The 25,986-nt window shown below is 34.4% G+C and overlaps 1 protein-coding gene across 5 annotated transcripts in view; it reads right to left on the reverse strand.

Moving 5' to 3' along the window:
* The window catches only part of CNOT2 (CCR4-NOT transcription complex subunit 2), a 128,178-nt gene that overhangs the window by 12,038 nt on the left and 90,154 nt on the right, over positions 1-25,986 (reverse strand). For 2 of the 5 annotated variants that reach the window (XM_058682147.1, XM_058682148.1), the window contains exons 4-11: positions 22,136-22,202; positions 11,647-11,794; positions 10,731-10,913; positions 8,365-8,444; positions 5,374-5,499; positions 3,457-3,581; positions 2,381-2,501; positions 2,133-2,289 (exon numbers count right to left, since the gene is read on the reverse strand). In XM_058682147.1, coding sequence (XP_058538130.1) covers positions 2,133-2,289; positions 2,381-2,501; positions 3,457-3,581; positions 5,374-5,499; positions 8,365-8,444; positions 10,731-10,913; positions 11,647-11,794; positions 22,136-22,202 — 1,007 coding nt within the window. Of the gene's footprint in view, positions 1-2,132; positions 2,290-2,380; positions 2,502-3,456; positions 3,582-5,373; positions 5,500-8,364; positions 8,445-10,730; positions 10,914-11,646; positions 11,795-17,768; positions 17,908-22,135; positions 22,203-25,986 lie in introns of those variants that run through there. The other 3 variants (XM_058682149.1, XM_058682150.1, XM_058682151.1) reach the window with 3 other exon arrangements.

Raw genomic sequence — 25,986 nt, forward strand, 5'->3', positions numbered from 1 at the left:
CAGCGAACAAAACAAAGATAACTGACAACATGAAATTTACTTTCTGGTTAGGATGGTGGATTAGGAGGAGGTGCATAATAAATAATATTCTGTGTTGGTGGAGGGGTAAGGAGGGGATATCAGTTGCATTAAATTAGGTAGCCAGCTTAGGTTCCATTTAGAAGATAGGATAGGATTTGAACAAAAATTCGAAAGATGTGAGGGGGGTCAGCCATATTCATGACCTGGCAGAAGACTATTCTAGTCTGAGGGAACTGCTAGAGCAAATTAAGCAACTTAGCAAAACTAAGGTGGGCATGTGACTGACATGTCTGAGGTACAGCCAAGCCAGTGAAGGTCAGTGAAACTGGAACAGAGTGAACAAAGGGAGAAGCTGTTGAGGTGGCGGCAGGAGAGAGACAGACCATGCCTATGGAGATGAGTAGGCCTGTAAAGATTTTAGGTTTTTAATCATAAGGAAACCACAGACCTTTACCGGGCACTGAGCAAAGGATTAACTTATTCAGAAAGGATTGTCCTGGCTGCTACATAAAGAGATTGTGAGGGGCACACAGAGCATCAGGGACACCTGGGGACTGCCTGATGGTATAATCTAGGAAAGAAAGGATGGTGATTCAAACCAGGGTGCTGGCAGTTAAAAGCAATGAGAAGCATGAAGCAATGAATCCACTATGTCAAACGTTGCTCACAGGTCAGGTCAAGTTTCTACAAGAGACCACTGAATTTCATGACATCAATGAGAGCAGGTTTAGTGAAAGGGTGAGGGAGCAAAATCCTAACTGAAATGGGTTTAACAGAGAATGGGAGAAGACAAATGGAAGATAAAAAATGGCTTTTTAAAAGAGTTTTGCTCTTCAAAAAGTAAGAATAAAGAAATAAAGGCAGTAATTCATGGAAGAGATTAGACAAAAAGAATGTACTTTATTAACATAGAGGAAGTAATAGCATTACTTGCACGCTGACGGAAATGATCCAACAATGTGCAAAAATTGTTAGAGCTATGTCCTTGAGTTTTCAAGAGAGACTTTAAGTAGAAAGCATGGATCAACAGGGTGAAAGACAAGAATAAGGTGGGTGCAGATGGTAACAGATAGTTAGATCTGGTGGTAGGACTATGCTGACATTCTCTTCTGATTACTTCCAGCTTTCTTAGGAAAGTAGAAATTAAAAAAGCAAGGTCTTACTACTACACCTGAAACTAGTATTACACTGTAAGTTAACTAACTGGAATTTAAATAAAAACTCAGGAAAGAAAAAAAAAAAGCAAGGTCTCCATCTGAGAGTAAGGACTGGGAAAAAGGTAATCAGATGTTAGGAGAAACGAGCGTGGAATAGTTGCATAGGAGAGCAAAAGAATGAAGGGACCAAGCACGCCACTTACAATTATGGGTGGCAGAATTATGAGCCCGCTTTTGAGGTTCCTAGAAGTGAGGACTAGGCAGTGAAGTTGTGTGCTTTTCTTTAACCAGTTCAATAGCACAGATCAAGAATGGAATGACTGAAGTATAACCAGGGTTGTAGTTTTTGCCATGAAATCACGACAAAGTAAGAGAGGGGCAAAGTAGTCAAGCGTGTATGTAAAAAGCCATTACGAAAGGCTAAAGAATTTAACTGGGTAAGAAGAAAGTGAAATCTTCTCAGGCGAAGAGAAGGATGTTGAAGAACAGTAAAAGGTGGAAGAATCAATAGACTGAAGATCCCAAGGAGTCAAATGATTATTGGAGTCAGTACTAGAGGGAGAAAGACGGAAAACGGGAAGTGGCATGGGAGCAGAGACTTAAAATTACAGGGAAACTGAAGTTACTGATAATGCCAAGGTCAAAGGGATAACTTTGTAAGTAGCTGAGATATGGTGGAGGGTTAAGACTTTTGGAGGTGAGAAACTCAAGGAGCCAAGATCTCAGGATTTTGGAAGATCAAATATGTGTATTTTGAAACTGCCAAATTATAAGGGAATGATACTGTCAAATGACAGTGATCCAGGAGCTAACATGAGAGGGAATGATCCAAAGAGTCAAGAGAGAACAGCAACGAGTGGCTGCAGGTAATACACTGTGATCACATGAAATTAAAAACTGGAAATCCACAAGGAAGTATTATACACAAATGTGGAAGAAAAGAAAAAAACTTACTCAGGAGAGTTCAGATTGAGGCCTAATGTTGTTAAGTCACTTCCTAATGCAAGATGTACCATTCCTGGGTCTGTCTCTGCTGCCCTGATAAATGTTAACAGGCCAATCATTCCAAATTGGTCCGTCACCATCCCTTGAGGAATGTTAGTAACCCGACCTGGATAAGAAGAACATAGTAATTTTATCTTTAAGGAAAAAGTAAAGAAACGAATTCTATAATATCTTTGACATATTTTATAGAGTCCCACCATCAGGTAACACCTGGATCCCTTTTTTCTGCTGGTTATTATTTTGCGTTGTTGAACTTTTATCTCCAGGGAATTTGGGTCCATCTGTACTTGAAGTTGTCTTGCCAGATGTATTCAAATTCTAACATGGAAAAAATTAAATGTGACATTAAAATTTGTTAAGTGCAAAAATTGAGTACACGTATTAGTTACCTTTCTATTCATTCTTTATTATATTTAAATTGGTAGTATATTATTACCTGTTTTTCAAGTTCTACATGAAACTTTTTGTTTCCACAACTGTCCCACGGTTTACAAATAAATCCTGTATTTTACACATTTGTGTATTTAAAGGACAAAAATATATGAAAGATATTCTTATATATCTCAGATCTTCAGTCACAGAAAAATAATCTTTATCTCAGAACTATATGCTTTGGGATATACTTCAAGTTTCACTCTTCAACACTTTAATTTAGAAGAGAAATATTACAGTACATTGCCTATGATATCATCATAAAAACCTCCAGGATAAGTTAGAATATATAAACTTTTAAAATTCATATTTAATTCTTACCCAGTAATCTTCTTTATCAACTATTTTAATAATACATACAAACTCCCATCACAAAAAAAAAAAATTAAAAGCTATTTTCAGTGAAATGTGGAAGAAATAAAACACATTCGTTAAGTCAGAAAGAGGAAGCTGAGTTGGCTGAATCAACACAGGAATAAAAATGTGTATAAAGATTCTTCAAGGAGAAAACTTACTCAAGAAAAACACAGCTCCTTAGAAGGCTATAATATCAAACTTCATGGGATCCAGCTGACAGGGACTACAATAAAAGTCTAAATTAACTCTGAGAAGTTCAACAGAAATTTGCAAACCTATACGAAATAGGAAAAAAATAGGCTATCTTCTAAGTTATAAAGGTTTTCCACATTCTTCAGAAGTTAGATTATTACAGATATTCAAGATAAACAATTTTGTAACAGTACTTAGTAAGTCCTTAATATAGTCTATAAAACTGTTAATACAAGAGAAGTCTGAAGGGAAAAAACTACATTACTCACACACATAATTCTCAGTTACTTACAGATTTACTGTCATCATTACTTGACGTTGGATCTTTATAGCTGGAACCAGGTAATGCTGGAAAATCTTCATTGTGTATTGAGAAGTCCTGGGATTGCTCATTTGCTGGTTTTGTTACCATTCCCACTATGTAATGAAAATAATCCAGAAAATTCTAATTCATATTTATGCTATTTTACTACAAATTATAAAAAAACTAAAGTTTCCTCATACTAACATACCAAAAGAATTTTTTATTACACTATGAAAGCACACTTCAAAAAATTAGTATTCAGGATAATAATGAAGAACTATATTTTTATATACTGATTAATAACTCAATATACAAAATAATACAAGGGAAGTAAGTGGTAATCCTATAATTCTAAATCTAATGTCATATATAGATGCTTAAAAACAATTTGATATTGGTAATAGTTATTAAAATTTTTGGTTTAAAGCTTGACTTAAATATTTGACTAGCTATTATAAACACCAGTTAATTGTCAAATACAAATGAACAAAATAAATTTTAAAAGAACATGTCAGTATTCTACTTGAAAGTGACTTACAGAGTGAGCAAATTGCAATCAATTATAAAACAACTCCATATTATTTCAGATTTTCTTGGACTCCATGTAATAGATGTAAAACATGCAAGAACTGGGAAGTAATCCTCCCACTATACTTGGCATTAGTCAGGCCCTTATTGGAGAACAATATCCAGTTTGGGGCTCCACAATTCAAGAACGATATGGAGAAACTAGAGTTGGTCCAAGGAGAGCAACGGGAATGATTAAAGGGATGAAAAAATGGACCTATGAGGAAAGGTTAAAAACATTAGAGTCTGAACTGAGAATCAAGTAGCTAGGTACTCAACTTCCAGGGCAGATCATTTTTTTTGTTATTTTTGGAAGACTAATTTGGAAACTTTAGAATACTAACAATATATACTCTCCCTTCTCCACACACTGTTATTTATATTCATATTCTGAAAGGCACAGAAATCCTTCTTGGATGAAAATGGGAGAAACCATTATCTTAAAAAAGTTATGAACTGATGCTTCTAAGTTCATTGTTTCTGCTACTGATCTCTATCAGATTCTCCCAAAAGGAAACAACTATGTGCAATGGGTAAAGAGAATATGGCTACATTGTTGTTACATAATTTTCACGTCTAAATTGTTATTGCACACATTTCACGCCCTTCCTTTTCATTTAGCCAAATCTCTTAATTATTAGAGATAGTGAGAAATGGCTTTAATTGTGACCAAGAGTCTACATGAACTATCCATGACCCTATGAGCAGTTTTCAACAGAAGGCAATTTTTTCTCCCATGGGACATGCGTCAATTTCTAGAGACACCTATGGTTGTCAAAACGATGGTGGGGAGAGGTACTATTGGCATCAAGTTGGCAGAGGCCAGGGATGTTGCTATAACATTCTCTAATGCACAGAACAGCCCCCCCCCTCCCCATTTACAAAGAATTATCTGACCCAAATGTCAGTAGTGTGGAGATTGAGAAACTGGCTTAGGAAAAATATTCAATGTAAGGTCAGTCATTACTAATCACCAGGAATGTAGGAATGTATTCTTCAAAAATGTGTGATGAATTAAGAAGAGAAAAGGCACCTTAATCATTATGGTACACTTAAGGCAGAAATGCCAGAAGAAAACCTCTGAATACCAATGAACATTTCCTTTTGGGTTTCTGTACAAACTGTTTCCCATCTAACTTTGTTATCATGGTATTCTGGAAGGAAAATGCACTTTGCATATATCAGCTTTGACGAAATTATGCTACTCTGATTAGAAAACATATTGTGTGTGTGTGTGTGTACAGACATGAACATGCATATGTACACAAATGTGTATGTCTGTGTGTGTGTGCACAATTGGAAAAGTTTCCATTAGCCATTATTAGAAAGCTTAATTACCATAAGGAGCTCTTCCAGCCAAGGGGTTTATTAATGGAGTTGGGTTACCACTTCCTTCTCTTCTGTTTCGGTCTGCTAACGCTGGAAAATCTGAAAGGTCCAATCCTGTCACATTTTCGCTTCCATCTAAATAATGAGAAAGAACATTATTGGTTCTACAAACATTTTATTTTATTTTAAATAAGCTCTCGGCCCAACATGGGGCTTGCACTCACAACCCAGAGATCAAGAGCCACATACTCTACTGACTGAGCCAGCCAGGCACTCTGTACAAACATTTTAAAGGGATTATTAAACATCAACCATCGTATAATTTGAAATGACAGTACGTTCTTCCTAAAGACACAGCACTGTACTAAGTATGTATAAGTGTACATTAAACACTTGTGGACTTATTTCATGCAAAAGAATTTCATGAATAATTCAGCAAACAATATGCAGCTAGCATAATAAAAACCCCAAATCCTAGAGACTTAAGATAGACAATAAGGAGTTAACGTGGTACATTATTTCCCCTGTGAAGGAGGGTACTCTAAAGTTATAGCTCTCTTGTTAGCTAACAAGAGAGAGACCATCGTGATGTAACTGTTCTTTTCATTATATCCAAAAGCAGAGGTAGTATCTGGATGCTTGGAGCTTTAGTTACACACAGGTGTGATAATGACAGTGCCTCTTGCAAATGACCAGAATCATATCTGAAACACAGGCAGTGGGAGCAGAAACTCTAAGGACTTCTGTCCTGTGATCTACTTGTCCCATACACACGTATGTGTGTGCAAGCGTCTGTGTGTCTGTTTCTGCAGTTGGGGAGTATAGCCAGGTGGGGTAGACACAATATAAATAGGGTTCCCATGTCTGGCAAGAGTTTGGGAAGCATGGGAATATGATGCAAAGCCCAGAAGATTATATTACCTATTGCACAGTAGGCGCTCAATAAATATATTAAATGAATAAAATTAATTTTTGTTCATTTTAAATGAAAAAGATCAGCCTGAAATTTAACCTAATATTTCTACTTTGCCTATTTTTTAAAGATTTTATTTTTAAGTAATCTCTACACCCAACATGGGGCTCAAACTCATAACCCCAAGATCAAGACTTGCATGCTCTACTAACTGAGCCAGGTAGGGGCCCCTCTATGTTGCCAATTTTAATCATCCCCTTATTCTTCTCAACTTTTATTATTCTATTATACTTACAATCTTATATGCTTAATTTTTGAAGAATTTAATTTTCTACCTTAGTTTTAGCCTGAACTATAGGGTTTTTTTAAAAACTTTGTTTCATCTGATGTTTTCATGTTTTATAGCATTTTTAATTTATGTGGCCTTTCAGTTAATTTTGAATTTTTCTCCAAGTTTCATAACTAGAAAAATCTCAGAAACTAATTACCTCAAGATTACTTTGTTGACAGAAAAACAACACACTCTCATAACAATCCAACTCAGGTTATAATTTAAAATTATGAAGAGTAAATGATAAAATCATATCCACTGTTTCTAAACAAACAGCAATTTATTAATTTTTAATTTAAAAAAGGTACTACTACATAAAAAGACCAACAGGACAAATTTATAGTGTTTCAATCTACAAAAGTTATCTTTCTTGAATTATTCTATTATAGTTAGTTATATAGTTACAAATTAACCAAAAACTTTGAATATGTATTAACTTTCAATACACATCTTCAGGTCCTCTAAGATGGAATTTAAAATTGCCATGCTATCTGAGAATTTTAACCTAAAAAATACTTAATAAACCCCCAAATTTGAATTTTTAGGTAAAGACTTGGAGACAATTTTCCTAAAAATAGTTAAAGTTTAGTTAAAACTGAATTTTAAAAATAATTTTAAAATTTATGGAAGTGTGGAAAAGCGTAATTCAGAATATAAGATGGCATTGTCAGACACACTGTTACTTTATGGTCCATTTAGGAAAAAAAAAATAACTTGCCAATTAAACTACGATACATAGTCTGATTTCAGAGATAATAAAATATGAAAAAATTGGAACATTTCAGAAACAGTGGGAATATGGTACTTCATATCATTTTTAACACCTTGAACATAAAACTGTAAGTTTTAAATGCTACATTTTGGAATTTTAAAGTCTAATTTGATCAATCTATGCTGCTACACATATAATACCACATAAAATTAAAAGCTCATAGTCCCAAATGACATTTCATTATTAAATCTTGTCTGATGCTTCCACATATGCTTCATTTCACTGATCATTCTTTCCCTTCCACTTCCTTCACATATATTTCTCTCTGAATGATCAATTCATTTTTGCTCCTATGACCGTAACAACGTCCTTTATTTTTCTCTGGAAAGGGTCTGGAGGCAAGGATGGAAGAGGGTAAAATTTGAAGCAGAATAGCAATTAAGCCTCCTGTTCTCTTCTCTCTGAAGCAGTTGATAAAAGAAAGAAACCAATGGACTGCAGGAATTCAAAATCAGATTTCTCTGTAATTAAATTCTGAACTTTACATATAAAACTGGATAAAAAATCCAAGGGTTAAATCCCAAAATTAGTATTATGAAAATTATTAAGAAAAAGTTGTTAAGTGCTCCAATAAAATTTTAAAGGTTTCTTCAATCTGGGTCCCTATAACCAGAATGTTGTAACACTCAACCTAAATTAGACGGTAGTGACAGGACTGAGGATAGGAAATGCTCTTGAAGCAAAACAAATTCTGAAGCATAAATACAGACTAGGGTAATGTTCAGGGGCTTTCTCTAGGTATTAAGGAAATAATTCTGAAGTTATAACACTATGCTATTACCACATCAAGTGAAAAAATATATTTAAATATCTCTCAACTATTCACTTGAATTAAACCCTATTCCTGTCAAATTCTCACTAAATTAAATTCTACCAGTTTAACACAAAAATCTATTAATATTTTAAGACCAGTATGTTGAATTGCTTCATATTTCAAAGATCTACCATATTTTTTATAGGGTACTACCTCCAGAATAAGCTTACCTGTTCCATTAAAAATGTTACTTGATAAGGAGTTATTCATTCCAAATGCCTGATTCCTGTTCATTCCAAATCCAGACATACTGGGTACATAGAAAATAATTTTAGATATACAGTAAGAGAACACTAACTTCCAGATGAAGAAAAACAGAAGTGTATACTTTTGACCTCCTCATATAAAACAACAATATGTTTAAAAACAAACACTACTTTCATTTTTCTGAGTTTAACCTTTATTTGAAAATGTTCCTGAAGTCCCTCCATGACTAACTGAGAACCATAACGTCTTAAACAGATGAATTAAAAAACAAAAAGCAAAGAATGTACACATAAGTCTGGAGGAAAACAGAGATTAAGGGCACTATTTGATGTGCTTGGAGAACCAACTTACTGGATACACTGGTAGAAGTAACTGATCTCAAAAACATGTAGTTTAGTGTAAAACTATTGTTCCTGAATACTTGTTCTCCTTCCACTACTGGTAAAGTGTGCCATTATTGCTTTCCATAAAAGATCTTCTTTCATACAACACAGTCTTTCCCAACTAGAATATAAACTCCTCATAGACAGGGTCTGTGTCACAGTCATCTTGGCATCCTCTGCCTTTAGTCTTCAGGAGGATACACAACAGGCACTCAATAAAGGTTTAGTTTACCTGAATTAAGCGATGTTTTTCTTTAACTGAATTTAGTGCTCTAAAATACATCATTCTTATCTAAATATAGTTTATCTTTCAGCTACTTAAAAGAAAAACCAAATCTCTCCATAGTGCCCTCCATTCTAAAGCAGTGCACAATTGGTACATGGTAAATAGTTACAAACGCCTCCCTTTTTTGCACAAGCCTTACTAAACATGAGAAAACAAAAACAAGTCTGAACTTAAGGCAAGGCCAGAAGTAATTAAGAATGTCAAAAAGAGCTGTTAATGCAAATTCTACAATGACAGTAGGCATCTTTACCATCAAATAATCTGATAAAAGAGTGTATCAGTGTTATGAGTAGGGTTAAAGTGTTTGAAGATGACAGGGTTTTTTGTTTTTGTTTTTTCACCTAAATCTGTAAAAGCAACTATGGCCAAACAGTATTTTCACAAAATCTGGAGCTGTTAAAAATACTTGTTTCATAGCAAGTGAGCAATGTTGGTGACCTAGGTACCTTCACACATTGAATAAGTACTAAGGGATGAAAACATTCTGTAACAAATACAATTTACCAAAACTAGTAAGCAGGGTTTTAGAAACCCATGTTTCATTGACAATTTATAAGCAATGTATTTTTAAAAAACAATTAAAATGTGAAAAAATATGGAAAGGCAAAAATATAAACATACATTCAATGAACAATACTGTAAGAAAAGATGTGATAAAGCCCAAGAAGTGTATGATTAGGAAGCTATCAAGGAGATAAGAATTTTGATAACCCTTTACGATAATAATTTTTTTAAAAAAGTAAAAGCAGTAAAATTATTAAGAGAAATACTCATAAATCTAAATAAAAGAACTGGAGTTTATGGGATGAAGATCAAACAGGAAATGTGCTAATAACCTATTTGAATCCAGATTTTACAAGTAACAGATAAAGTGAATTAAATGGGTAAGATGATAGCAAATAGGTCAAGATCCTTTTTCCTCCCACAGTTCCCCATTTTTTAAAAAAAATGGCAGACTTAAATGCTATTTTTGCAAGATACAAAGCCTTATACTGTAGTCATCACTCTCATATAAATTATCTGAACAGCTTAAAAATCTTAACAAGATGGACAACTGGTCTTCATAATGTCATTATTATCTGCATAGTAAACATGCAAATGGACAGTACAAAAAGGTGTGTAAAGTACACAGCTCATCTTGTTTTAAACCCCAGGACATGACACTATTTTCAAATACTGTAGATGTAGTCTTAAAAAGTCTCTGGTTACTAAGTCTCCAAACCACCAAACTGAGTTTTAGTTGAAAAGGTACTGAACCAAAGCATAAGTGAAGCAAGGCAGTAATAGTCAAACACATCCCTGGTACTATTCGTAAGTCTGGAACTCTTACCACATTAAGTGGCCAGCCTCATTTAACAGAGGAAGGACCTATCAATAAAAATTTGCCTGGTGGCAACTTAAGAACAATTCTTTTCTAACAGCATCAAAAAGCTTTAATGTGCTTTCTACAATCAAACTGATTTTCAAAAGAACATGCCTTTAGTTTGGGGAGGTTAAAGTTGTAATGTGTAACAGAAAGAGAATCTTTGGTCATAAAAATACGATGAAACATACTTATGAGACAGAAGCCAAGACTCAAGAAACAGAATGTTGAATACGAAAAGGCAAATCTGAAAACACCCAGAAAGACAATTATACACATTATCAATAAACATCTTACCTGTTCACAGTAAAAGGCTGTCGAGAAGGCTGCTGCTTTGGCATACATATTATGCTTGGCGAGCTTCTGTTGGGGCTACCTAACCCTGAACTGCTCATGCTATTTGTCCTGCTAGGAATTCCAATGCCCTGACCAACCTGGGAGTGGTTCATCATATTCCTAGGATTCATAGGCAAAATACCCCTGAAAAAGAAGTCCATTATACTAAATAAGCTCTCTACAATCACTCATTAAAATTCTCTGTAAATAATCAATCAGCCTGACCCCAGAACCTCAAATACACTTTCAAATTACACTGCTAATTTTCATTACTTATTTTGTCTGGTCATTCTAGCTCTTTGAAAAGAAAAGTAAAACCAACAAGAAATTGGGTAAATTATGGCAGAACTAACGTAAGGTGATATTTAAGAGGAGAAAATTATTGCTGTGACTATGATATAGAATAATACAAATGTATTTCACACATACATTTAAAATAAGTTCATTCAAAATGTATGCCATTCTATCCTCTTCGTGCTAATATGCATCATCTATGTAATCTTGTTTTGTTTTACTCACTAGAACAATGAATGTGTGTTGAGGGAGCAATAATCAGAATTATCTGAGGAATGATTTTAAATTACACATCGTCTTTTGAGGAAGAGAGCTGGCTTCTGATAAAGCTCCCCAGGTGGTGATTAACCCTTGATACCCACCCAGCTGACAACCAGTATGCTAGATGCAGGATAAGAACATCTTACACTATACTTATCAATTTGCAATGAAATAAAAGGAGCACAGGGTATTAACTTTCTTTTCCTCAGTGAAAGGCACTGAACCAGAAAAATCAAATAATTAGTTATCTAATTAAAAACTAGAAAGTTGCTTACTCTACAAAGATACATTTTGAGAAATATTCTGGTCCATCAATAAATACCTGCTTGGAGATGGAGGCGTGTGAAGTGACATTGTTGGTACCCCTGTTGTTGGCGTGACGTGGCTCGGTAACTGAGTGCCTTGTGATAAGCTGCGATTTAACTGAGGGGTATTGTTGCTCATCCCCCTCATTGGAAGGCCTAGTGCACCTATTAAAAAAATTCAGAAGAAGGAAATTCATTGCCATCAGGAATGAAATTGTTATCCATCTTCTGGAGTTGGCAATTTAAAACATTTTTAAATGACCTAACATGTAATATAATATGCAAGTTTTAAATGGATATATTCAATTCACTCCAAATGGAATCTGATTTTAACAAAAAGGTTCTAGTCTGAAATTTAATATTATGAATGGATATCGCCTTCATATTTGTATCTTTCATATTTCTATTTTACAATAGACTACGTCTGCCAAAGGTTTTAACAAATTAGATGACTTATGTCTCAATAAAAACATTTTGTACAAATATGGCTTTAAGAAATTTGCAGTTTTATGTTTTTATGTTTTAAATCAAAACTGAGGAACACAGACATTTAACCCCACCTTGCTGATGTAGCTTTAATTTTTATATGATCCTTTTAAAACGCGTTTAAGAAATCTCTACTATTTATACATACATACTTCTCAACATTACAATTTTTACAAATCTAACATAAAATGTCAGCAACTGTTAAAAAAAAAAAACTCAAGCTGATATAAGAGACAAGAATTTAAAACATTTAAAAGTTTCCAAAGTACAATGACCCTGTATATAATTATCTCGTACTTCTGGGGCCAGATGCAAGGATGCATGTATTCCAACAGGTACATTTTACAGACTACTGAAGTTTTAGCATTTAGCTACAAAACAGAAAAAATTAACTGGGATAAACTTATTTCAGAAACGTCTGACAGATTTCCTAACTTCTGTTAATGTGAAATATAAATTATTAATTTCTTAATGATTCAGAAGTTATCAGGGATATCTGATATTCTAGGTGTTTAGATTCTCTGCCCTTTCCCCATTCAGATTAAGGATGTCCTGCTGTCACCAGTTATCACATCTGCCTATGAATGCTTCCATCTTCCTGACCCACACTTTTTGGTGCTTTCTATTTCTAGTCAGCTGTGAAATTGCCTGTCAGTCAACTAAACTTACTCTGAACTGGAAGTTAAATAAAAGTGATAAGATGGAGAGAGCTAATGAATACACAGATTGCTTTAGTGCTAGGGATTTAAAGTGACTCTTTTCTTCCCTTTTTGGTCTAACTTCAGGAGCCAGAATTTCAAGGGCCTGAATATTTTGAAACTATAACCTCCAAAAAATTAGAGTAAATATATTTTCTGAATGTTTTACTTCAAGAACTTTTTCAAAATTTATCTTTGGCGTAACAATGTACTATCTTCTATCCCAAGGATACCAGTGGATCACAAAGATTTCACTGGAATCTGGGGGCCTCAGTACTTGGCTTATAGCCTAACTTGGCTTCCCAAGTGAATGAAGCCAATAAATCCAACTCAATATATTCTATGTGTACTCTTTTCAGACAGGTTCCATGAGGAACAGAGGCTGGTTCTGTTTTTCTTTAGGTGACATGAAGGGAACTAACTGGCTTAGATTATATGTTGGTGTAGTTCACCATATGTATGTCTGGTCACTAAAAGTTCTGTGACCATTAATATACCGCTAGCTGCAGACACTTTCTCTGAATCAGGATAAAATAAGGAAAAACAAGAGATTAAAAATCAGCCATATAAGATTTCTTCAGAAGAAATCAGTCTTTTCCTTCTCTTCATCCACTCTAGTTTCCCTCTAGGCCCTCTAGATGCTCCCATAAGGAACCACCAAAGTGATACTTTTCATATCACTCATTCAGCAAACATTTATTGAGTGCCTCCTATGTGCCAACTACTGTGCTAGCTGCTGGGGATACAGCAGTGAACAAGACAGAAAAGGCTCCTACCCTCAGGGAGTTTACATCCTTCTCCCCAAATATGCTGTCCTAAAATCAGCAATAGCTGTGAATTAACAACAGGAATGTGTTTCACACAATTACTGACCACCAAGAAATATTACACAATTTTAGAGCCAGAAGGGACCTTAAAGATCACCTAGTCCAATGTTCGCATTTTACAGATGAGGAATCTGAGCTCAGATGAGTTAACTGACTTTTCCAAGGTGACACAAAGAACCAAGACTAGAATTTAGATCTCTTAACTCTTAGCGTTCTTCATGGAAACCCTATGCGAGCCCAGTATAACACTAAGTGAACACTCTTTGTGAGTGTCTACCAATTTGAGACACCTCTACTTTGTTTTCTTTTGCCTTACCCCCCCCAAAATATTTACCTCTCTTCAAAATTTTTCTAAACCCCCATCCCTTCGTCTTTTCCCTCCATCTTCTTTCTTCCTGTCTTTATACCTGTCAAGTTTTAGTTCTAATTTTACTTTCCCTTTCTTTTTCACTCTTATACTTTCAGCACTATAAATAAACATACACTTTCTAAAAAAATCAAGTATCCTTTGGCTCTTTTCTAATAATCAGTATACCTTACTAAAGACTCATTAAGATTTGTTTACTTCAATCCTTCATATACATATTCTATGCTGTATTATGAAAATTTAGAATTTCAGAAATATCTTAGAGACTACAGATTATCTGAACATTACCAAAAAACTTTTGGAGACAGAAACAAGAATGGCTATGGTTATTTATTTAGTTGACTGGCTACTGGCACACAAGTTAATTTATAGTGCTGAGAATGGAGGAAGACAGTATGACATAAACTCAAAGATCAGTGTTTACTTTTATCTTTCCTTTAACACTCTTGAATTTCATAAAACAGGTAAGTTCAATCAATCTGAGTTGCATTTTTTTGAACGAGGTTGTTATGAAAAATAAGAGGAGTGCATCATTTTCAAACTGGATCATCAAGCTTTGAATAACTTACTAATCAAGCTATTTCAAATTCAATTAAAAACTGAATTCTTTTAAAACAGAAAGAGTATCACTGAATAAGAACATACAAAGACTTATTTTTAGGAAACAAAATATACTAAATCATTAAATTTGAGTAACGTGAGTCAATTACAACTGGGTAAGGTCAAAGAGGGAAAACTACTCTTTTAATGATATAATTAGAAACAATCACAAAAAAAAAACTTCTCCAAAATACTATACCAAGAAGATGTGTAATCTAAAAGAAAAAGTGGGGGAAAAAAGATCTCATAAAAAATTTGGCATAAAATAACTACAACAGGTAAAAAATATTATGAGGTATAAAAGAATGAACAAAAAGTTAAAAAGTAGTTAAAAACTTTATAGTTCTGAATCAAATTTTTCTTTCAATTTGACAAATTGCTAATAAAGAATAATACAGTATTAGGAGAAATATATGAACATACTCCAAGTAGATTCCTACCTCTAATTTGGCAGGGTGCTAAACAGAGAATGAATTCAATTTTTTATTGATCATTTTTCAGAAATCCAAGAGAATATGATCTAAGAAATGTTTCTATGAATTATTTCCACTGCACAAACTGGTTAACAGCACATCCGTTAAGTACTTTATGGCAAAATATGCCATCCTTTATTCAATATTTTGCTAAAAACAAATATTAATAATACAAGTTACAAGAAAAAAAACTAGTCATAGCAACCAAACCCTTGAACACTCACACTTAAATGAAGTCTCCTGAAATCTTTATTAAGGAAAGGGTAGAAAATCTATTAATTGGTGCAAGAGGGCTTAATGTGCCCCCTTTTCCATTTCCAAAGCAACTAGCTTCTCCTAGGAACTCACTGTCCTGCCCACACTAACAATGAATAACCACCTTCTAACCTCCAATTTGTCCTCATATCTTCTTACCTCCAGTCTGCCCTGCACTTAGCTGATTAATCTTCCCTACAACATAATTTTGTTATACATTTTCCTTCATTAAAATCAAAGGATTTTAGAAATAGGAAAGTCTCCACAGAGATCATCCAACAAAGTTACAGATAAAGAACATTAGGAATTAAGTTACCTACCCAAGATCACAAATAATGAAGAATATAATGATTCAATTTCTTGACTCTTACTTTCAACCAATTATTTCCCACTTCTTATAGTAGTTGCTAACGCTTACATCACCTGGGGAACTTTAAAATCTGGGTCCCCTACCCAGAAATTGTCACTTAGTCTGAATCCAGGCAATTCATGGCCAGTGGGATTTTAAAAATTCTCGAGGTGTTTTTAGGGGTACATCCAGAGTTGAGAATCACTGTCCTATAGTATTAAATCCAATCACAGTTTAGTCTTTTAAAATTCTCTGTCATGACCCAAAAGATTCTTCTAATCTTTGCTTCCCCCCACAGCTTCATTGAACAATCTTCCTTTTTTCCCTGGTCCTCTCTCCAAATCTGTCCCTGAACTTTTATTCATATCCATCTCCCAACCTAGAATACTTTCCCTTCTCTTATTCTGCTGAAGTATAGATTTTTTTTTAACTGCCACAAAACAGGTGTTTACACTATACACAGTGTGCCCTGATGTATATGGGAGGGACCACTAACTCAGATATGAAAGTAAAATGGATTTGGAATCAGAAAATATTTTCTGGAGGAGATAGAACATGAATTAAAATAGTGAAAGAGATCTAGTCAGGTATTTGATGGTGGTGATGATGAGTCAGGTGGGTAAAAACATTGTTAACAATTCAGTATGAGAAAACAATAAGATGTATGAAAATGAGGACCGGTGATATATAGCGTGGAGGAGGAATAGGCTTGCTTCTGGGTACTAAGGATGTATGGAACAAGAAAGAAACATGGATGGAGTTAACTGGCTTCGACATTCTCAACTATGAAAAGCTGCTGCTATACTGGAACCAGCTGAGAGTACCTGACAACATTTGGCTTACTCCTCCTCAACCTAAGTTCCCACTCTAGATTCATGACACCCATTCACAAAGTAATGCGGGTTTCAAACTTTAGAAATCTTTGATCTGTCTCTTTCACATCCTACATCACCAAATCATATTAGCTCTATCTCCAAAATATCCCAAATCTGACCGCTTCCTAACACCTCCATCCCCGGCCCAAGCCTATTTTCCTGCCTGGAATGCTGCAGCAGCAGCACTGTCTTTCTCTTCTTATCATTTGGCCCTCACCACTCAGTCCCTTTGCTACAGAGCAAAGTGATCTTTTAAAAATGAAACTGTATCTTAAAATCCTTCCATTAAACTTAGAATAAATCCAAAGTCTTTATAAAATCTCTACAAGACTCCATGATCTGACACCTGCTACCCCATTAATCTTCTACTTTCTTTGTTCATTACACTGGCCCTCTCACTCTTCCTTTAACTCATTAAGTTCATTCTTACATTCTGATGAGGATCCATTTGCTATCGTCTGTACCTGATCTTTCCAAAGATCCCCCAGATCTTTCCAAAGATGTCCCTTTTTCAACATTCAAGTTTCCATTCAAATATCACCTCCTCAGAGATAACTTCTTTGACTGCTCCATGTGAAATAGTAATTCCATCCACTCATCCCTTAACCTGACTTAATTATTATAGTGCTTACTACCAGAATCATGTTATTTCCTAGTTGTCTGCACAATTATTTTTTTCCCCATTAAAATATAAGCTCCATGAAAACAAGATCTTTGTTATTTGCCATACTCTTACATCCTGGAATAATATTTCACCCATGGTAGAAGCAGCCAACTAAATACTACCACCATGCCCTGGTCAGAAAACTCTTTAAATCTGTGGATTTAACATTTGTTGTTTCTATTATGTGCTAATAGCCCACTATCTAGGGTCATGACATTCAGTAAGTAATATGTAACATCCAGGATTCAAAGAAACTTCTGTTCTCAACTGATGTTCACACAGTTACACTTACTAAGTAATAGAATCCTGGCTCTAGTACTTACTGCCTGTAAAACCTTGGGCAAATCCCTTAACCTCTCTTGGGATAGTTGTGAAGATGAAATGAGTTAATTCCTATAAAGTACTTAAAATAGCACCATACACATAGTAAATATGCAGTAAGTATTAACTTTCTGGGGGTGGGTGAGGTGGGATGTGAAACACACCTATGCAAAAAAAAAAAAAAAAAAGTCAACAGGTGGTCCTAAAGGTGAAAATAAACTTACAGTCTAGTGAAGTAATGGTTTTCACAAAATCGTTGTTTTCTGCAGGAAAACTGTATGCTTGTGTTCTTGACCTTGAAAAATGGTAAAGATCTTGAGATATATCCCACAGAACTATAAAGATCATACTTCTTGAATGAAACCAACGTAATAGCCTAAGAGGTTTCCCTTGCCTTGATAAACTAGACTGCCCCCAAATTACCCCATGCTGTAGGTGTTGCTCCCACCACTAGAACAACCTTACCCCACAGTCTGTTTAAGGCCAATGTTAAACATGACTTCATTTGTAAATGCTTTCCTGATCATTCTCCAAGATACGTGATTACTCCCACCTCTGAAATAGCTAGAAAACTCGGTCCTTCCTCCTCTGCTTTGTAATAAAATACCTTGTGTACTTATCTACCAGATTAACTATAGCTTGCTCAACATGCATTCTATAAACATTTACTGAGTGCCTGAGATGTACAGAATACAGAGGATACAAAGGCAGTAAAGACATGTAATAAATAAAGGCAGTAACATCACAGCAGTAGGTACACTGTACATACAGTGTATATACAGCAGAATGACCTCTTCTACCACACATCTGCACTAGGCAACATTATGCCATTCATTTTATGGTAGGCACTCAGTAAGTTCCAATTAAACTCAAGTCCTATCTTCTTTTTGAAGCTTACTGTGCTTTTTTCTCTCTAAACCCTAAATCTGTCCATACCATTCAACACAATACTTTTTAACCTATGTATTAGCATTGTAGGCTGTTATGTAACATTTTACATATAAATGTCTTGACCTCCCCAACTATAACATGTGCTTGAGAACAAGAACTCCCAGAGCATTCAGTATTAATTCAAGTGTCTGTTAAATGGTCCTATAATTTTCTGAAATGTGTCATCTGCCTAAATACACTGTCAACAGCACCACTTCTCAGTCACCCACCTGTGCTCTGGTTCTCCACAAAACAAAACAGCCTTCATCTAGGTGTTCTTAAAACAGGAGGATATTGTTCAAAGCATGAGAATGTGCCAACTGCTCTCAAGTCAGGAGTCCAGATCCCAGAAAGACAAATTTATTTCTTTCCCCAGCAAATGACCCAGGTCCTCAGAGAATTCAGATACAAATATTTATCATGGATTCATCCTGAGAGCTAGTTAACCTATGTGCCTATAAGATAATAGGCATATAGGAAGCACTCAGTAAATAGTAGTTTCCCTTCTGGACAATTCTCCAAAGCTCTAAATCTTTTTGGTAAGAAAGAAGTCACTCCAACTTTACTACAATTTAATTTCAATGCACTGAATGTTGCGGAGAGATTAATTCCTGGTTCCTTGTTAATTCCAAACTAGTTGGTAGCTTTGGGAAGCCCAAGGGGGTCTTTAAACCTATAAGGCATACCCAAAATCTTACACATGCAAAGATGACAAGTAGAGAACATTATGCAACTTGAACACAAGATTCCATTCAATAGCTTTTATAGCTATCATTTAATACACAGTATTCACATGAACTCGTAGATGAAAAGTAAGTTACCTACTTGGATACAGTCAGACTATACTGGAACCTGTGACCATACAAGCCCCTAGTCCAGCATCTTCTAGGTACCCTTATGTACTACACAATTACTTCCACATAAATCAGGCAAAATGTAGGCTTCACCAGGCCTGTATCCATTCCAAGAGGAACGTCCTCCCTTGTTTAATCTCTGTGAGTGTCAGTTTTGGAGGCTACTCTTCCTTCTCCACCTCTAACCTCTGTAATCATCAAGAACACGAAACACGGGGTGCCTGGGTAGCTCAGTCAGTTAAATGTCCGACTTCAGCTCAGGTCATGATCTCATGGCTCATGAGTTCAAGCCCCACATCGGGCTTTCTGCTGACAGCCCAGAGTCTGGAGCCTGCTTCCGATTCTGCATCTCCCTCTCTCTCTGCTCTTCCCCTACTCACGCCCTGTCTCTGTCAGAAATGAATAAATGTTAAAGAAATAAAAATTAAAAAAAGAAAACAAAACAGATGGTAGACCTCCATTTTAATGGTACAAATTCCTGCTGAACTTTTGCCAATCTGAATACAGAGTGAATGGTAGTATTTAATACACTTTGGAGGCAAGTTATATCAAGCCTAATGCACAATTAGAATTAGTTACCATAAGAAGAATGTCACTAATCTATCCCACCTACTATTCCTTCTATCTCACTATCCTTTATTGAGGTTAGCTTCTCAAGTATTAACATTCTGACTAATTTATACTACTGAAACCCAGAGCCTCAAGTCCCACAGGGTAGCTGGTGTTCTCTCTGACAAGGTGTGTGTTCAGACTACTTAGCAGCTAAATGACATATTTGGCCCTTTCGGGTCTATCCTAATGAACAGAGACTGGGAATCCAGCCCCTGTCTTTTTTTCACTAGTTGTACCTTCTAGATCTGTACCCTGGAAAGGAATAACTGTACCCTGACTTGAGACAGTTCAGTTCCAGTTGACCTAAGGGTTGATTTTTCTGTAGACTAATACCTACAATGTCTTAGTTAAAAGATTGAGCCATGCATTGAAAATGCTGGTTCGCCAATGCTACAGGAGGAATACAGCCATATACTATACTAAATTCCAACAGGAAATATCTGTCATATGTGATTTCTTTTTAAATGACCAAGTACAAAATACTTTATCTAATGAAAACAACTTTGTTCATTCATTAATCTTTGTATACTCTTAATAATTAACACAACCATTTTACACACATAAAGAAGTTAATTAAGTATCTGATACCAATAAAAAACTATATTTCAAACATTAACCCATTCCATATCTTAACCCAATTACAATTTCACATTTGCAGGGTAAAAAATTACAGCAGATTTTAGAAGTCCATATAGCTGATTATACTGTAAAATAATTGCCATTCTCCTTCATAAATAACCTTAGCTTCTCAAGTATCATTTTTCTCCATTCCATATCTACTTTCTGCTGTGATAAATTGTGGGCTTTAAAAAGAAAACAAAGTTCTTTGCAGTTACTCTATAGAGATAAGGGTAGCTTTAAAATAACTAGATATTTTCATGGTAAAGACTGCCAGAACAGTGAAAGTAGTAGGTTTCATACTAAAACACAGGCTAAATGAAACAAATTACTAGCTAATAACATCCCCTCAACAATTAGAATGAACATTTGTGGATAAATAAGCAACACCTCTTTTATGCAATGTAAAGCTTTTTAAAAAATATTTTCTACATGACTACAGGAAAAGTGCTAATATCTATATGCAATTAATAATTTTATTTACTAATTCTGTATTAACAAAGTGGCACCCCACAGCAAAAGAGGAAGGAAGAATAAAGTAGATGGAAACTATATTTGTCTAACAAAATAAGTTCCTCCCTTTGCTAACCTTCAAAATAAATTTGAACAATAAAGTTGTCTGATGAACTATTCTGATACCTATCAAAATTTTGCTTTTTATTATACTGGGAAAGGGTCCCAAATCAAATAACTGATTTTTATTTGAAGCTGCTTAAGATCCTCAGTGAGCATACTGTCTCCTCCAGTTACTTTATTTCTGTAATCTTTGGTGGGAATTTATATCCCTTTTAACACTCCCCTTCTATTAAGAGAGATGAGACATCAGTCTCTGACATTAATCAGATAATAAAATCTTAGAAAATTAGAGATAATAAAATCTTATTAATATTTAACAGTGTAGACAATTAATTTGAAAAAAATTGGAAGATTTTATTACTTAGTTTTATAAAAATTTTATGTGATAATCATAGCTAACATTTATTGAGCGCTTACTATGCGCCAGGCACTGTGCTAAGCGCTATAAAAGCATTACCGTACTTAAAAAGAAATTCAATCTTATATTTGGAAAAAGCATTGAACTGTGAGTCAAAAACATATGTTCTATATCCAGACTGAGCTAAAGTGAAAGAAGAAATACGTGCTAAACAAAGAGAACATTTCACAAATTGTTATGGTCTTTCATTAATAAAAAAGCCAAAAAACACAAACAAAACAATCCACTCAACTGACCAAACAAAAAATGTTTTAACTTCCTCTAACTGAAAACACAGAGAATGTCTATTATTTATTTGCTTAGCAAAATTTTCTTCAAAAAACACTGTACTAACAAAGGAATGTACAGATACAAAAGATGTAAAAATAAATTTCAATCTATCCTATATCCAGATAACAACAAATTTTGAATTAGGTCTGAAATAATAAGTTTTGCTATGTGAGTGAAATAAGGAAAACTGAAAATTAAAAATCTTTTCTTTTAAATCCTAGAACTGACCCACAAGGGCAGCACTGGTTGTTCTTTACTTGGTAGTTATTTTTGTCTTAAATCAAGTATCCCAGAATAAATACAAAATTCTTACTTTGTTGCCCGTATAAACTTGCCCCAAACTGAGACAGCTGACCTGACGTAGATGGTGATGCCAGCATCTAGAAACAAATTAATTATATTAGACCGTAAAGAAAGTACACAGAGCAATGCATTTACACTTTACAAATCTATACATCATAATGGGAGAGTCAACACACATTTCTCATTCTTCAAAACATCACAAAACAAATATTACATAATGAATTCCATGTTTCTAGAGAAAATATCACAACTGGATGAAATCAAAATGTACCTATAAAACCAATTTCTGATTACTATAAGTTTTGTTTCAAGTTACTCCAAATAAAACTACAGCAGCATCATTATTTCACTTAAAACAAACACAAAAACAAAAAACTAGGCTAACAAAACCATGAAGGCAGCATCTCAAAAAGTCAGCCTCTATACATTTGTCAGTGAAATTACTTGATTCTTAGATAATATACTAAGCTAAATTTTAAATTCAGTTTATTAAAAGTTGAAAGTAAGATTACCTAAGTAGGAAAGTTTTATATTTTGTAAGAATATTTCCTAACATTTATATTTGCAAATAGTTGATGTGTATCAAATGGGTAGAAAAATGTAACAAACATGCATAGAATCATATAGTAAGTGGGCAGAGGGCCTAATACCAAAGGACAAGTCAAAATTACTTACATAGACTTGTAAGTATATGTAACTTATAAGTTACATATACAAAATACTTACATACACATATACATATACTACATATACTATATATAGACATAGTATATAATGTATACGGTGAGTGAGTGATGTGACTTTGGCACTTATCAACGTCTTTCGATTTATTGCATCAGTGTCATTTTTTCCTAGTAGAATATAAATTCTTTGAAGGCATGTTATATTCATTTTTTATTTCCTCACAGAGACTGGGCACTGCATGTGGCAGTGCTATACACAAAGTAGATAAAATGAGTAAATAAAAATGTGTACACTTAAGTGTATGTTTGTGTATTCTCTTATATTAAGCAACCACCAAAATAATTTAACTATATAAACCTTGGGCCATATCATCTTAAGAGTTACACTCTAGTAGAAGAGAATGAATTATACACCTAATTATACTCTAAGGTACAATGCAGTAAATGCTCTGAAGTATCACCAGAGGAAGATAACTCTAAATGAGGGTGAGGTAACAGGAATATTTTATAGAGCAGTAACATCTGATGTGGGTACAGATGAGGATCTTCCAGGCTGAGAATACGCAGTGAGTAAAAGTATGATGAAAGTTAGTGACAGGATTAGAATACAAACAAAATAAAAAACACCAGTGATTTCATAACATGTAATTAGTGAAGGGAGGTGGGGCTTATACGTCTATGCGCATTTGGGCATACACAGAAGAATGGAAAATAAAAGAATATGCTGGGGCCAGATGACTACCACCTATGGCAACAAAGAGAAAAAATAATATTAAACAAGGAAGTGACTTGATCAAACTGTGCCCTAGGATGATAATTCCAACAGCAAAAATGTATGGAGACATAAGTTACTAAGCCAGAAGAGCAGAAGTGGGACTATAAAAGAGAGGCACTCTGGGGCAGAAGCAACTGCTGAAATGGTTGAGGTTTAGAGAAAAGTAAGAGGGTAAAGAGTCACCAGACAGGGAACTATCAGGCCACTCTGGTATCCAGTGAAGAACTGTGCTGGTATCGACTACATTAGGGGAATCAGAAGTAGAAATACTTACATAGAGAATTTACAATGCACATTTCATGCTATTTTCATGTCAAAATTCTGAGGTGTTCAAATTATTCAAAAATTCACAAAAACTTTCATACAATAGTTTTAAACTAATGATATACATCACTCTCCTGAGGTAAGGCTGAGTAACACACTACTCAGAAAATAGTATTTAAATATAGAAAAAAATTTTTTTACAAAGCCTCAAACCTTATAAATATTCCTTCTCAAATCCAGAGGGTACACCATCTAACCAATCAAACTAAAAGAATACGCATTTTATGCCTGATCAAGTTCTTTTGTTAGATACCATCATCATTACTGTTGCCAACTAACTGGAAATATTTTAAGCACCTTAAAAGGCTCATTTCCAAATTACAAAAAAAAAAAAAAAAAAAAATCAAAGAAAATGTGTAACATATAATAAAGCTTTAGTTGGTGACAGAAGATAAAAGGCTTATATAAAATGCTTAAAATCATGATTTTCTGTTATCAATGTACAAATAAAAGTAAAAGAATAGTTTCCAAAAGCTTCAAATATAAGAGATCAGAAAATATGAATACATGTCTCAGAATGATCCACAATGTGAACATTTTAGAAGGACCTCTTAAAAATTTTACTTTTCCCAGAAATTTGTTTGCTAAATATAAAATTATGTTTACTAAATACATAACTCCAAAGAGACATTTTCGTCCACTTTCTCACAAAGTTTACATACCCACAGAAATTACAGATGTGCCAAGATATCAGCCCTCACAACAGCAGGAGGCTGAGGGAGGGAGGCACACAGCATGAAGGTAGAGAGGGGCATGGCTCCCTGAGTCAAGTACTGGAGACCAAGAGCAGTAGGGTGACCCATTTACCAGTGTGACATAATAAATATTACCATTTTCTCTATGTGTGAGAGAACATGAAGAAAGTTAGCACTAACAATACTCTACAGGAATAGGAAAGTAGTTTTATTAAACTTAAGAGTTTATAACCTTCAAAACATCCATGTAAAATAAGCATTAATTAGCTATGCAAACAGATATTAAAATGACTGCCTCAAAACATCAAAAATACAAATGTTTGATTTCTTATAAAACTGGTCCCTAATGGTATGTATTTTTAAACTCTGAGAGCATACTTCATGAAATATGTCAGTGCTAAAAATGTATTAACACACAATAAAGGAACGTGAATGGATAGAAATGCTATTTATAAGGGCAAAGAAAATGTGTAAGAAATGTACCATGGCACAGCAAGAACTACAATTAACATACAACAGAAAACTTACATATATTTTAAATGCTGAAAGTTAATAATATAAATTTCTTAGAAAAATGTGAAACTTTCGATCAATAGGCACATTACAGTAGGGAATGCAACATAAGCCCAGCTTTGGAGTCAGAAAAAAAAAATCTAGGTTTGAATCCTGGTTCTGCCACTTACCCATGGAAGAGCCGGGCCTTTGTTTCTTTCCTGTAAGATGGAAGTAACACTACCTACCTCATAGAGTTGAAGTGAAGATTAAATGAGATAAGATATGGCACATAGTAAGTGCTCAGTAAATGGTAGCAACTGCTGCTAATAATCTAATTTTCCTCCTAATGCAGGACTCCCTTTAACAGCAGGCAGAGGGTCATTCAGCCTTTGGGGAACTTACTGAAAAGTACCCTACATTTATATTAATTTTTGTCTAAGAAGCTAAAGAAAGAAGTTCATCATCACAAATCAGGCAAAATAAGAACTTATGTTCACAGATGGGGGAAATGGTAGAAAAAAATTAAATGTCACACAATCAGTAGAATGCTGAAACCAACAAGGTTACCATGTTCCCAGTCCAAAACCATCATTTCAATCAGTCTTTCTCATTTTTCAGTCTATAAAACACACTGCAGTCAACCAACAACAAAAACCAGGAAGCAGCTAGAAGAAATAGTAATGTGATTTAATTATTTCCGTGACCCAACAAAAAGCCCATTTAATCCTTTATTATATACAATGTTAAGAAAATCGATAGACACCGTATTTAAAAGATACAGTTGTATTTACTAGATACAACTCTGAAATCCATGACCAAAAAAAGTCTAAAAATTTTGTTTTAAAAAAATATATGAAAATAGATAGATAGTTAAAAATTTAATAATAAA

Source organism: Neofelis nebulosa, chromosome 8 (assembly GCF_028018385.1).
Source record: "Neofelis nebulosa isolate mNeoNeb1 chromosome 8, mNeoNeb1.pri, whole genome shotgun sequence".
In the NCBI taxonomy this organism is placed as follows: domain Eukaryota; kingdom Metazoa; phylum Chordata; class Mammalia; order Carnivora; family Felidae; genus Neofelis; species Neofelis nebulosa.